This window comes from Chlorocebus sabaeus, chromosome 11 (genome assembly GCF_047675955.1).
Source record: "Chlorocebus sabaeus isolate Y175 chromosome 11, mChlSab1.0.hap1, whole genome shotgun sequence".
Taxonomy (NCBI): domain Eukaryota; kingdom Metazoa; phylum Chordata; class Mammalia; order Primates; family Cercopithecidae; genus Chlorocebus; species Chlorocebus sabaeus.
The window spans coordinates 28,511,541-28,525,026 of NC_132914.1; the positions used below are offsets into that span (position 1 = coordinate 28,511,541).

Genomic DNA, 13,486 nt, shown 5'->3' on the forward strand with positions numbered 1-13,486 from the left:
TAGGTCAGTGCTAGGTAAGAATACTAAATGTTTCATAGCAACTATTGAGGCTGGGCGCGCTGGCTCATGCCTGTAATCTGAGCAGTATGGAAGGCCGAGGCAGGCAGATCACTTGAGGCCTGGAGTTCGAGATCAGCCTGGCCAACACAGCAAAACCTCATCTCTACTAAAAATACAAAAAACAATTAGGAAGTGTTTTAAAAGGTATTCGAATTCTACATTACTTTGTAAGTTCTCCACAAATACTTGCTTCTGTGAGTTCAGTTCATGATGCAAATTTACAGTCAGCAATGTTAATAGAATCTATATTCTAAAAAAAACTGGCTCTTCCTGGCAAGATGCATCTCTTTAACATGAAGCGTATGTTTTTATTTAACACTTTATGCATAAACTTACTAATGTTACAGTGTTTGTTAAACAACTAACTATACGCATGCATTGAATTCCCGTGAGTCCGAGCATTAGTGGTTGGCCAGTAATGGTAAAGAATAACTATGTGCCACAGTTTTACTTGATTTCAGACAAATACATCTGGCCTTTGTTCTAAAAAGTGGACCTGTGATGTTCCTGTGAGAGTTAACTGGGTCTCTGTCTCTGACTTTTTTTTTTTTTTTTTTTTTTTAACTCTGTGCTGCTTCAGTGATCACTTTGCATTAACATAAAAAAGACACCAGAAAGGGGGTTGAAGTAGTTGTTCCATCTCTCCCCAACAACACGCAGTGAGGTGGGGTCTCACTCTGTCGCCTAGACTGGAGTGCAGTGGTGTGATCTCGGCTCACTGCAGCCTCTGCCTCCCAGGCTCAAGTGATCCTCCCCGCTCAGCCTCCCGAGTAGGACTACAGGCGTGTCACCATGCCCAGCATGTTCCATCTTTTAAAAGTGCTTCAAAATACTTTTTCTTTTTCTTTTTCTTTTTTTTAAACACAAAGCATTTAATGCAGCCATCCATTTTAAATTAGGGCTAACTTTGAAGGTCAGGAATCAAACAGCTTATTATATAGCCTTTTCATTTTATCCACTGAGAAATTAAGATTTAGAGGAAAGGTCAGGTACTTTGCCCAAGGATACAGAGCTTTTTAGTGGAGGAACTCAGACCTGAACTGCAGCTTCAGCGTACCATATTCTTTCCATGGTATCATATTATTTAGTTTTATTTAACTTTGACTTTCAAAATGTTATGAAATAAGAGATGAAGTCAAATCTGACTTTAACTGCTAGTTTAGTCTCCTTTCAAAATGAACGACTAACTGAAAATTCATCTATCTCCATAACCTGTTTTCATCTATCTCCATAACCTGTTTTCAGCTGGGGGTTGTGTCAGTGCCACCTGAGAAGCTTTTGTAACTACAGCTGCTTGGGCCCTGTAGAATTAGAATCTCTAGCTGTAAGACCCAGGTTTTTATACAGTTTTAAAAGCCCCACAGGTGATTCTGGTGCTGAGCCCTGATTGTGAATAATTTCTCCAGTCTTTGAATGTTGTAAATAAGGAAACTGATTAAGTTGGCTTGTCTTTTTTAAGACAGTTTTTGTACATGTAAGTTTGAGTATCCCTAATTTGAAAATCTGGTATCTGAAATGCTCCAAAATCTGCAACTTTTTGAGCACCGACAGGATGCTCAGAAGAGCATTTCACATTTCAGATTTTCGGATTAGGAATGCTCAACCAGTCAGTATAATGCAGATTCTAAAATCCTTTAAAAAATCGAAATCTGAAACACTTCTGATCCTAAGCATTTTGGATAAGGGATACTCAACCTATATCTCATATCAGAGCTTGAGGGTAAAGGGTGGTAATTAGAATGAAAGGGGCAGGCAAGAAAATGGAGGGATTTTTCTGTTGTACATAAATAGGAATTTAGACTTGATGTGGTAGACAATAAGCAGTGTTCTAGAGCCCTGAGTAGGATGGTGCTACACAGAAGGTGACAGTCTCATAACTCTTTGCCTTCAGGCAGGACTTCATTTTATTATATACTTAAAAGACCTTTCTGCTCACATTCTTCTTCCCCACCCAGTGGCTGAAGTCATACATTTGAGAGTTACAGTCTTCTTCCTTCTCTTCTGATACCAAATAAGTTACCAAGTCTTTCAGTTTCGCTTTTAAATATCGGTTAAAACCGTTTCCCCCTTTTTATCCCTACCGCTACACTCTAGTATAAGTTTTCATCATCATTTACCTGAAAACTACAATAGGCTACTAATTGATTTCCTTGTCTCATCCACCTTCTATATTACTGTTAGAGTAATTGTTCAAAAAAAACAAATCTCTTGCACCATATTCCTTTACAGAATCCTTCAGTGGTTTCCCATTACTTAGGATAATGTCTGAACTCCTTAGCATGCCATTCACAGCAATTTGCCACCTCATTACCAGCACTCAGGAAATATACATTATATAGCCTATACCTTAGCCATAATGAACATAATATGTTCTTTCATAACTTTGCATATGTTATTCTCTTTGCTTATAATTCTTTTTTCAAATTGATCAGCCTTGCAAATTCATATGAATCTTTTAATGCACGTCAAATGTAACCTCTCTGTTTCCTGCCCATCCCTTTTCCCTCCTCTAGCTGGCATTCCTTTTATTACTTTTCTGGTAATTGCCTGTACACGTGTCTGCTCACCCCATTAGACTGTGAGATCACTGAGGATAAGGAGTGTATATTCATTCCTCTTTGTATTTTCAGCATCTAGTACAGTGTCTGGCAAATTTGCATTCAGTAAATGTTTTTTAAAACTTAATTGAATTCCTTGACATAGTTAAAAATGTAGCTTTGGTAGCTGAAAGAATTGACAGTCATTCTTTTCTCACTTTTTATGAATATTTGCCTCTTCGTATTTTTTATGATTTTCAAATTGCTTGGGATTTTAAAAAATGGTTAAACTGTTTTCTCTCATACAGCACAAGGCCTTACTTGTAATCATGAGAAGTGGAATATTACTATGATTCATGTCCTAGGCAAAGAGAGTTGTAAATAAGAAGGTAGGAGGTGACAGGCTTGTGTATTCAGTGGAGCAGATATTTCTTTGCCTTCTGTTACAGCAGAATACACTGACCCTTGCATGAATTCGCTATTATGTTTTTCTTTGTATTAAATTTATACAAGGAAAAAAAAAAGATGATAGGTTCCAGTTATGTTACTCTATTTTTTTGTTACTTCTTTTATCATGCCTGGAGGTTCCTTAGAACATGTTATTCTAACACTAACAAGCAGTGTGGTTTTGGGCAAATTACTCAGTTGCTCTGGGCTTCAGCTTCCTGATCTGTAAAACAGATGATAATAGTACTAACTCACTCCTAGGTTTATTGTGAGAATCAAATGAGTTAATATCTGTAAGGCACTTAGAATAGTGCCTGGCATGGAGTGAGTGTTCCAACAGCTTTTCAGCCTCAGCCCATGCCACTTCCTTCTCATTGGCCTTCATTCATTTCCTTGATTGTGTTAACCGGCTTCAAGGCCTTTGTGGATGCTTCTCCTCTACTGGGATCACGGTATTCATCTGACAGGCTCACCGTCAACTTCAGGTCTCTTGTTAGACTGAACGTTCCCAGAGAACACTATGCCTGGTAGAGTAGTTGTGCAAGAAATATTTATTGAATAGATGAGTAAATAAATAATCGAGCCAACTGGAAAAGAGAACAGGATCACATGGAATGGAAAGTTGCTTCTTCAGGGGTTGGGGTCAGGGCAGATTCTCTCATTGCAGGCAGGAAGGAAAGGAAAAGGGGTGTGTGTGTGTGTGTGTGTGTGTGTGTGTGTGTGTGAGATACATACTTATAAATTAAATGGTGAAATTGTAAATATTTAATGGTCAAAGCATTAAAATAGGAGTTGATAGATTAATTGATTTGCCTAAGTAGTGATCAATTTGAGCTTAAAATGGTATTGTTAATTGCCCCCAGTAATTTGAATATGCTGTTGTTTGTGCTTTAAAATTAGTATATATTTTAAAATTAGTATATAGTATAAAATAACTACACTTCAATAAAATAAACTTTGTGTGTGTGACAAGGTCTGGCCCAGTCACCCGGGCTGGAGTGCAGTGGTGTGATCTTGGCTCACGGCAACCTCTGCCTCCCAGGCTCAAGAGGTAGGGAAATGTGGGTTTGAAACCCACTCCTCTTTGAAGTTGTATTATTAACAACAACATTTATGTAATGTTTACTATGAGCCAGATCCTCTAAGTACATAGATATTCCTTACCTCTTTTAATCTTCAGAACAGCCCTGTGAAGTCAGTTCTTAGAGAGATACAAGTTCAAGGAACTCACCTATTACAGTAATAAATGATGAAAGTTAGGATTTAAACTGAGGTCTGGGAGATACCAAAGCTGACAGTAAATACCATCTTATACTAACTTCCTGGGTGACCTTGAGCAAAACTTAGCTGCCTCGTCCCTGCATCTGTAATTTAGAAACCCAAAAAGCTTTAGAAATTGTTAGTCTTTCCATAACTTATTTGGTGACAAACATGTGACCTGAATAGATGAGAGGCTATTTATATTTTTTGTTCATTCCATTTAGTGTAAATATTCATATATGTTGCATTAAAAATTATGTGTTGGATTAGGTGGTGCTGCTATAGACCCCCCTGTAGAGGTGTTAAAAAATATATGCTATACTCACCATAATTCACTTTCTAAAATACGAAAATTTCTGAAATCTGAAATCCCCCAATAGATTGTGGACCTCTGTTTAACTTCCATAATACTCAGTTTTCTTACCTATGTAATTCTTAAAATTTATCCCAGTACATCTTAACAAGAATTATATGTAATAGTATATGTAAGCATTTAAGATACCTGATATATGATTACATATTCAGTTTGTTGGGATTGTTACTGTCATTATCTTGGAATTTTTATTCAGCTGTGCAGAGTTTGGATCCTAAAGCTAGACCATGTAGAAAATGTGAATTTGGCTGGGCACAGTGGCTCACACCTGTAATCTAACATTTTGGGAGGCCGAGGCAGGTGGATCACTTGAGCCCAGGAGTTTGAGAACAGCCTGGGCAACATGGCAAAACCACATCTCTATAAAAAAAATGCAAACATTAGCAGGGCATGGTGGTACTCTCTGGTAGTCCTAGCTACTCCGGAGGCTGAGGCAAGGGGATCGCATGAGCTCAGGAAGTTGAGGCTGCAGTAAGCCAAGATAGCGCCACTGCGCTCCAGCCTAAGTGACAGAGGGAGACCCTGTCTCAAAAAAGAAAAAAGAAGGCCAGGCGCCGTGGCTCGTGCCTGTAATCCCAGCACTTTGGGAGGCCAAGGCTGGTGGATCACCTGAGGTTAGGAATTCAAGACCAGCCTGGCCAACATGGTGAAACCCAGTCTCTACTAAAAATACAAAAATTAGCCAGGTGTGGTAGTGGGCGCCTATAGTCCCTGCTACAAGAGAGAGAGAGAGAGAGAGAGAAAGGAAAAGGTGAATTTTGTTTTGTTTAGTTTGCAACTGAGACTGAACACTGCATTGTTTTCAGTACAGGATAAGAAGCCAGGCCTTTTACAGAATGTAGTTTGTTTTCCTTACTAGTGACTTTAAACCATAGTGATTTTCTCCTATAAATGTACATTATTCCTTAGTACAGGGTTTCCTATCCTTTTTGTCAGATCCCGGGGTCCAGGTCTAGCCCATGCTGAAGTCCGAGGGGGTGTGGGTGGATGAGCAGAAAGAACACCTGGGGGACTATAGGCAGGTGAAAGATAGTTTTATTCAGCAGCAGCTCAAATTAACAGCTTTCTTACACTAGCTCTCTTATGAACAGCGTTTCTTACACTGTCCACCTTTATCTCAGCGGTTTGCTCTGGCTGTGTGGCTCCCGCGACCGCCATGCCTGCAGCTTCACGGAAGGCTCTCCCCTGCCTTCAGGGTCAGCAGCTTAACCCTTTATCTGGGCATGAGCAAGCCGAACTGTGTCCTGGCTCCCTCCTGTCCAGACGGACAGCTTTGGCGCTCTCTCTCTTTCTCTGGGCACCAGTGCCTACACAAGAGCCATGTTGAGCCAAGCTGAGCCCCAAGAGCGCCTATGCAACGGTAGCAGGGCAATTATACCTTTTACAGACAACAGTGGCTCAGAGCCAAGGATGAACTTATGCAAACAGGTTACATAACGAGTAGGGGTGTGCACCTGCACGCCAGACTCGCTGTCATGCAGGCCTGGATATCCACCTTGGCCTGCCTCCGTGTACCTGTTCATGTGATTACACACTTAGAAAATTATTTACTGGCCAGGTGCGGTGGCTTCCACCCTGTAATCCCAGCACCTTGAGAGGCTGGGGCAGAAGGATTGCTCCAGGCCAGGAGTTTAAGACCAGCCTTGGGCAACATAGCAAGACCCTGTCTCTACAAAAAAAAAAAAAAAAATTAAAATTAGCTGGGCATGGTGGCGTGCACCGGTAATCATGGTGCAGCTAATCAGGAGGCTGAGGCAGGAGCGTCCTTTGAGCACAGGAGTTGAGGTTGGCGGTAGGTAAGCTTTGATCACACCTGAGATGAATGAAGGAGGAGGGTGCTTCATTCTGCTGCCAGTATTCGAGGCTCACCTGGCTACAAGGGCTGAGGGAATCCATATCTTGGCACACCTATAATACATCTTGGCAAACCAGTGTATAATTATATATACCAAATGTAAGGGGAAGAGACATGAAATGTGGGAATTATTAGTGGATTTACTTTAATTCCTCTGCGTAAGCATCTATTTTGAAGCCGTTAAGAAAATTCAGATAAAACATGTGAAACTTAAAAATACTAAATAGTTAAGTCTCTTAATTGCCTGTCTTCTAGCAGTCAGGCAGTTGAGTCAGGAATGAGATGGAGTGACTGTCGTACTTAACGCTTTATAAAATGTATTTGTCGGTTTGTTAGATTAAGTATATTTTACCCTGTAAGTTTGAATTGTGAAAAAACTATGACATTGTCTTGAAACATCTAAAACATTTCTAAGAATAGATAGAACCAATAATGTATTTAATTTAGGACATTTATTTTTTAAGGGGTTGACATTTATTCCTGTCTCAAGTATTACAGTAAAAATTAGGTGAAGTAGGATAATTAGGCCATTTTTTTTAATGGACACATTCAGAGTTTGTTAGAAATTATTTGCAGCAGAGTTGTGGGGGAGAGGCATAACAAGTTGTTTCAGGCTGGTCTGAAGGTAGTTATCTCAGTTGATTGTTCACAGTCAGTTACAGCTTGAATTCCTTGTTCTGCTCTTACCCCGTTCTCACTACTCGACTAGCCTAAAATATAATAATAAAATAAAAAGAAGTTGTTTCACATTTCCCTGCCAAGCCTAAAACCTCCCGACCAGATTTTCTTTTAAAAAGGACACAGAGTTGGTTCTCAACTGGATATGTCTAGATTACGCTGAGACGCTGACCACAGCCATAAATTTGTTACAGGGAGGTGGGGCAAACATGCAGGAATTGTAAGTGCAAATATACCCCACGTGGCTTTGGAATTTGAGGGCCGGGGAAGACATCCTGCATCTTCCTGGTTTCCCTGGAAGGAACGGTACCCAGTTTGAAGGATTCAAAGGAGAATTTCTTCTCCAAAGTCTCTTCCTTTCGCCTCGGTGATCTGAGCAGGGTTTGCCGACTCCGTGTTGTCCCCAGTGGCCTGTTTGTGATCGGTGGGGCTCCTCTTTACCCTGGAGGAACACATCTCCAATGCTTTCTTTTCTTTTCACAGGCACTTGTAGTGGGGATGGGGGTGGGAGGGTGGCACAGGTGGAAACCTTACCTGCTGCTTGGCGCCCACTCAGCTCTGCAGAGCCTTGGAGCTGTCTACTCAAGCTGGGATCTCTTTGAAGGGGATTTTCCAGAGGTAGAATAGTATTTCTGACAGCCTCACAAATATACTCATCTTTTAATATTTTGCCACCTTTAAAAGTTGTTATTCAGAATAGTAGATGATTCCATAGCAGCCCGTGGCTCAGAATATTGTTATGTGTTAATTTGGAAGAAATGTGACTAGTATTCAGCACTTCTTTGAACAGGGTATATTACTTAGTAGCTGTGTTGCTTGATTTTCACAGACTGTTATATCTCCATTTAAATCATAAATCTGAATTATGCTGTATTACTGTAAAGCCTACCAGTGTTCCCTAGAATAGCATGGTAATAATTTTTTTAAGAAAAAACAAGTAGTAACAAAACATTGTTCACATTATAGGAACAGAAAGATAATAACAAAATAAAAGTCCAGGATAGGCTGGGCACGGTGGCTCACGCCTGTAATCCCTACACTTCAGGAAGCCAAAGTAGGCGGATCATTTGAAGTCAGGAGTTTGAGACCAGCCTGGAAAACATGGTGAAACTCCATCTCTACTAAAAATACAAAAATCAGCTGGATGTGGTGGCGGCCGCCTGTAATTCCAGCTACTCAGGAGGCTGAGGCAGGAGAATTGCTTGAACCCGGGAGGCGGAGGTTGCAGTGAGCCAAGATCGCCCCACTGTACTCCAGCCTGGGCAAGAGAGCGAGACTCTGTCTTGGGGGGCGGCGGGGAGAAAATTCCAGGATATATGAAGTCATTATGACTAAAAACCATGTATTATGTACATCATATTCTTAATTGTATTATAATAATTAGTCTTCCTCATCATCCCGCAAGTATATCACAGAGATAAATAGAATCTCCTCTCAGCTCTCATTATTTTTAATAATGATCTCCTTGGTACTAAAGAAGTTGAAGATTACAACTCAGACATGCCAAATGTTGGGCCAGGCACAGTGGCTCGCCCCTGCAATCCCAGGACTTTACGAGGCCATGGCAGAATAGTCACTTGAGCCCAGGAGTTCAAGACCAGCCTGGGCAACATGGCAACACCCCATCTCAACAAAAAATACAAACATTAGCGGGGCATGGTGGTGGGCGCCTGTAGTCCCAGCTACTCAGGAGCCTGAGGTGGGAGAATCACCTGAGACTGCGAGGTTGAGGCTGCTGTGAGCTGTGATTGTGCCACTGCACTCCAGCCTGGGTGACAGAGTGAGACCCATCTCAAAAAAAAAAAAAAAAAAAGTGAAATGTTGATGTTTTAGGGTTTAGAGAATAGCTGCAAAAAGTTATTTTCTATATCTACTGGAAAACAGCATATCTTTGTAAGTACAGTTTGTAAGGCAGACAGATTGTAATTATGTGGATAGAGTAGTGAGTGGTAACAGAGCTTGACAGACCAGTGTTCACGTGACAGAGTGTGCAGTCCTCAAGCGCAGGTGCAGGTGGCCAACAGTGCTGGGTTAAGGGGCCAAAGTGCACAGACAAGGCATTGGCCAGGCCTCTCCACATTTTGCAAACTTCTCTTCCCTTAAAAAGGAAAAAAAAGAAAAAGAAATAAACAAACTTTTGATATTTCTCAGAATTCAGAACTCATTTTTTGTTTGTTTTGTTTCAGAAAACTGAAGAATGGGAGAAAAGTAAGACTGAAGCAGACATGGAAGAGTATATATGGGAAAACAGTTCATCAGAAAGAAATATCCTGGAAACGCTTCTCCAGATGAAAGCTGCTGAGAAAAATATGGAAATAAATAAAGAAGAGCTCCTTGGTACTAAAGAAGTTGAAGAGTACAAAAAGTCTGTTGTTAGTCTTAAAAATGAGGAGGAAAATGAAAATTTGCTTTCTCAGTACAAAGAATCTGTGAAGAGACTATTAAATGTGACATGAATTATGGAGTAGAAAAACCTGCTTGATTTATTTTATAATATATGTAATCAGTATCTAATTTGATACAAAGTCGAAAATGTTAAAAAAAATCATTGTTTTTCCTCAGAGTTAAAATTATTTCCCTCATACTAATGCTTAATGGCAATGATTACTCCAGAGTTTTTTTATTTTTACACTGGGGCAATAGACTAGGAGATCTTTGATTTCTTCTTGGTCTAAAGTGTTTTGATTTTATTTCTGCATAATAGCTTTGGTATTCATGTATATACATGCTTTTAATTGTGATTTTGCCACCTTCCCCATTTCTTTCCCCACAAGCTGGCATTCAGTAGTTGCTTTTGAATAATGGTTTTGGTTACCTCAGAAGGTAGGCCCAGAACCCATTTCCTTGACTTGCAGTTCCGGGCTCTGTTCACGTGACTGCTGTCTAGCTGATGCATTTTTCACGTTTGTCAGTTCTGGTTAGAAACAGGTCCTCAGGAGTATTCTCTAACCTGATATTGTCTAAAAAGATATGTTGACTCAACTTTGTTTAGCGTCCTACTTTCTAGATTGTGGGGCTCATTTTGCCAGGGCCAAGCTACGAAAAGTAGAAGGGGAGATTACCTGGTGTGTATCCCCCTGGATGCCCCAGTTAGAGCTGCCACAGCTCAGGAAAAAGATGAGGCATAGGGATCTTGAATGTAATGGAGTAAGTGACAAAATAAGAACTACCCTGGGAAACCCTGCATTCAGTGTAGCTGTCAATTCAGTATTTCTGAGTACACCTGTCAGCTGTTTCTTACCACTTCGATGGTTGTGATTAATTTAAAATCAGAATAAAGGAATTACTGAGTTTATTTGCCTAATAGACTTATTTTGCCTAGAAGAATTAGAGAGTATAAATGAAAGCCAAAAGGGAATTTCACAACGATTTCCTAAACCATTTGTGTGAAATGAAGGTATGGTCTGGTGTGAGTGAGGCCAGGAGTCTGTAGGTTATGAAGGACAATATGGCCTTGAGTACAAAAGGGGGAGAAAGAGGCATGTCGTGCCCTGCTGGGGCACCCTTACACTGGTTATTTTAATCCTAGGCCTGACTTATGAATGAACTCAAAAGGGGCTAGACTGAGCCAAATTGGTAAGTAGCGGATGAAAAACAGTATAGATAAAACCAATATTTTAGATCATGTTTAGAGCATATTTCAAGAAACATACCAGTACATTTAGAGACTCTTATGGAGTTAAGAAAAACTCAGATTCCTAACAGGATTGAAGAAGGAAACATTTTGAAAACAGTAGAAACTGAGAAGAGATGATCATTTGGGAACATGTAAAGCAGCAGTAGCTTAGGGTGGTTTATCCTGTGTAATAATACAGTGCAGATGAAAGCAGAGAGGAGGATGTGTAATAAGGAGTTTGACCTTACCCAGAGGTCTGGCCTTTGCCCTTGGCTTCTGGGAGGTAGTCTATACCATACCCGTTAGGACTGTCTTTGTTTAGTGGGGTAGCTGGCCCCAAAATATCTCAGGATGGGACCAACATGCCAGAAAAATCTACCATGTGATTTAGGGTGGGGGCTTTGAGTCACATGGTATTAGTCCACCTGACAGCCGGGAGGACTTACCAGACAATCAGCTATCATACCTACATAATGGAGTCCAGTAAAATCTTTGGGCTGAGCACGGTGGCTCACGCCTGTAATCCCAGCACTTTGGGAGGCCGAGGCGGCGGATCACGAGGTCAGGAGATCGAGACCATCCTGGCTAACACGTTGAAAACCCATCTCTACTAAAAACAAAAACTTAGCTGGGCGTGGTGGCAGACGCCTGTAGTCCCAGCTACTCGGGAGGCTGAGGCAGGAGAATGGCGTGAACCCGGGAGACGGAGCTTGCAGTAAGTGGAGATCGTGCCACTGCACTCCAGCCTAGGTGACAGAGCAAGACTCCGTATCAAAAAAAAAAAAAAATCTGAACAGGGAGGCTTGAGTAAGCTCGGGTTAGCAATACTCCATGCATATTGTCACACACTGATACTAGGAGAGTAATGTGTCCTGACTCCTAGGGGAGAGCACCAGAAACTAAACATTTGAACCCTTCCTGGGCCTCAACTTACGTACTTCTTCCGTTGGGCAACTTTAAGGTATCCTTTCCCTGTAATAAACTGTAAATGTGAGAAGAATAGCTTTCATTCAGTTCTGAGTTCTAGTGAATTATTGAACCTGAGGGTTGTTTAGGGAATCCCCCACAAACTTAACAGTTGGTGTCAAAAGTAGGACGGCATTGTAGAGGACTCTACCCTCTTTTGCAGTTTGGCCAACTCCAAACTGAAGACTCTTAAACAATTATTGATGCCTAATGGCAAAATCGTAGAGCTGGCGGATTAATACAAAACTGCCTCAAAAATAAAACAGTTGGACCGGGTGCAGTGGCTCATGCCTGTAATCACAGCACCTTGGGAGGCTGAGGTGGGAGGAGGGCTTGAGGCCAGAAGTTTGAGACTAGCCTAGGCAACATAGCAAGACCCAGTCTGTACTTTAAAAATGTATATATACATACATATTTGTATGTATATGTAGCAGTTGTCATTGTAATTTTAGCAAAATTAAGCAGCACTATTTGTCATTAATCAGATCCTTGTCCTTTAAAATCTGCCAGTTGACTGAATGTATGCAATTGGAACATACATTCATCTTGATAATGAAAATGCTAGGGGACACTTTGCTATATTAATACAGTCATTTCTGATTTAAACTTAAATCGTATAGCCCAGAAGTTGCTTAAACACATAGGCAACTAAGATGTAGATCAAATCTCTTTTCTTAATTGTGGGATGCTTTAATTCTTTGGCATATTTTTGCAATATTGGTATTTCGTAAACAGTTACAGACTTTTTTTTTTTTTTTTTTTTTTTTGAGAAGCTGGACCCAGTGGCTCATGTCTGTAATCCCAGCGCTTTGGGAGGCCAAGGTGGGAGTATTGCTTGAGGCCAGGTATTGGACACCAGTCTGGGCAACGAAGTGAAACACTGTCTCTATATAAGAAAAAAATTCCCGAGGCATGGTGGCACACGCCTAGCAACTTGGGAGGCTGAAGTGGGAGAACTGCTTGAGACCAGGAGTTCAAGGCTGCAGTGAACTATGATCACACTACTGCACTCGAGCCTGGGTGGCAGAACAAGAACTTGTCTCCAAAAAAGAAAAAGAAAAGGAAAAGGGAAAAAAAGAAAAAGAGACAAATAAACTGGACCCTGGGGTCCAGTCGATAACTAAGGCTGAGGTTGTGACACCCACCTAGGAAGTAACCATGAAATCTTTCCAACGTTGTCACCTTTTTTTTTTTTTTTTTTTTTTTTGAGACAGGGTCTGCTCTGTTACAGCCCAGGCTGGAGTCTGGAGGACAGTGGCACATTCATGGCTCACTGCAGCCTCAACCTCCTGGGCTCAACCGATCCTCCCACCTCAACCTCCCGAGTAGCTGGGACCTCCAGCTACTCCTAACCTCCCAAGTAGCATGCCACCACGCCTGGTTAATTTTTTGTTTTTGTAGAGATGGGGTCTTGCTATGTTGCCTGGGTTGGTCTGATTGTTTCTTAATAAAATTTAAAATTTTACTCAGAAGTTTTCTTTTGTCTCTGGCTCCCAGTAAGAAAGTAGTTTCTAGTCTCAGTTTTGCTTCTTAACTGATTCTGGTCTGTTGTCTTTCCAGTCCAAATTTCCTCAATTTATCTAATGGTCAAAAGGGCTGAAGAGGAAAAGGAATTTGTTTGTTTTCTTAGAAGATAAATATGCTTTTCTCAAATTAAGATCATTTATATGAAATTATCAGCTTTAAGGAATGAG

The 13,486-nt window shown here is 40.9% G+C and overlaps 1 protein-coding gene across 2 annotated transcripts in view; it reads left to right on the forward strand.

The window, feature by feature from the left end:
* The window catches only part of MRPS35 (mitochondrial ribosomal protein S35), a 43,583-nt gene extending 33,078 nt beyond the window's left edge, over nt 1–10,505 (forward strand). For both annotated transcript variants that reach the window (XM_007968032.3, XM_007968033.3), the window contains one exon: nt 9,397–10,505. In XM_007968032.3, coding sequence (XP_007966223.3) covers nt 9,397–9,666 — 270 coding nt within the window. In that variant the 3' untranslated portion in view covers nt 9,667–10,505. The remainder of the gene's footprint in view (nt 1–9,396) is intronic.
* The last annotated feature ends 2,981 nt before the right edge of the window (nt 10,506–13,486 follow it).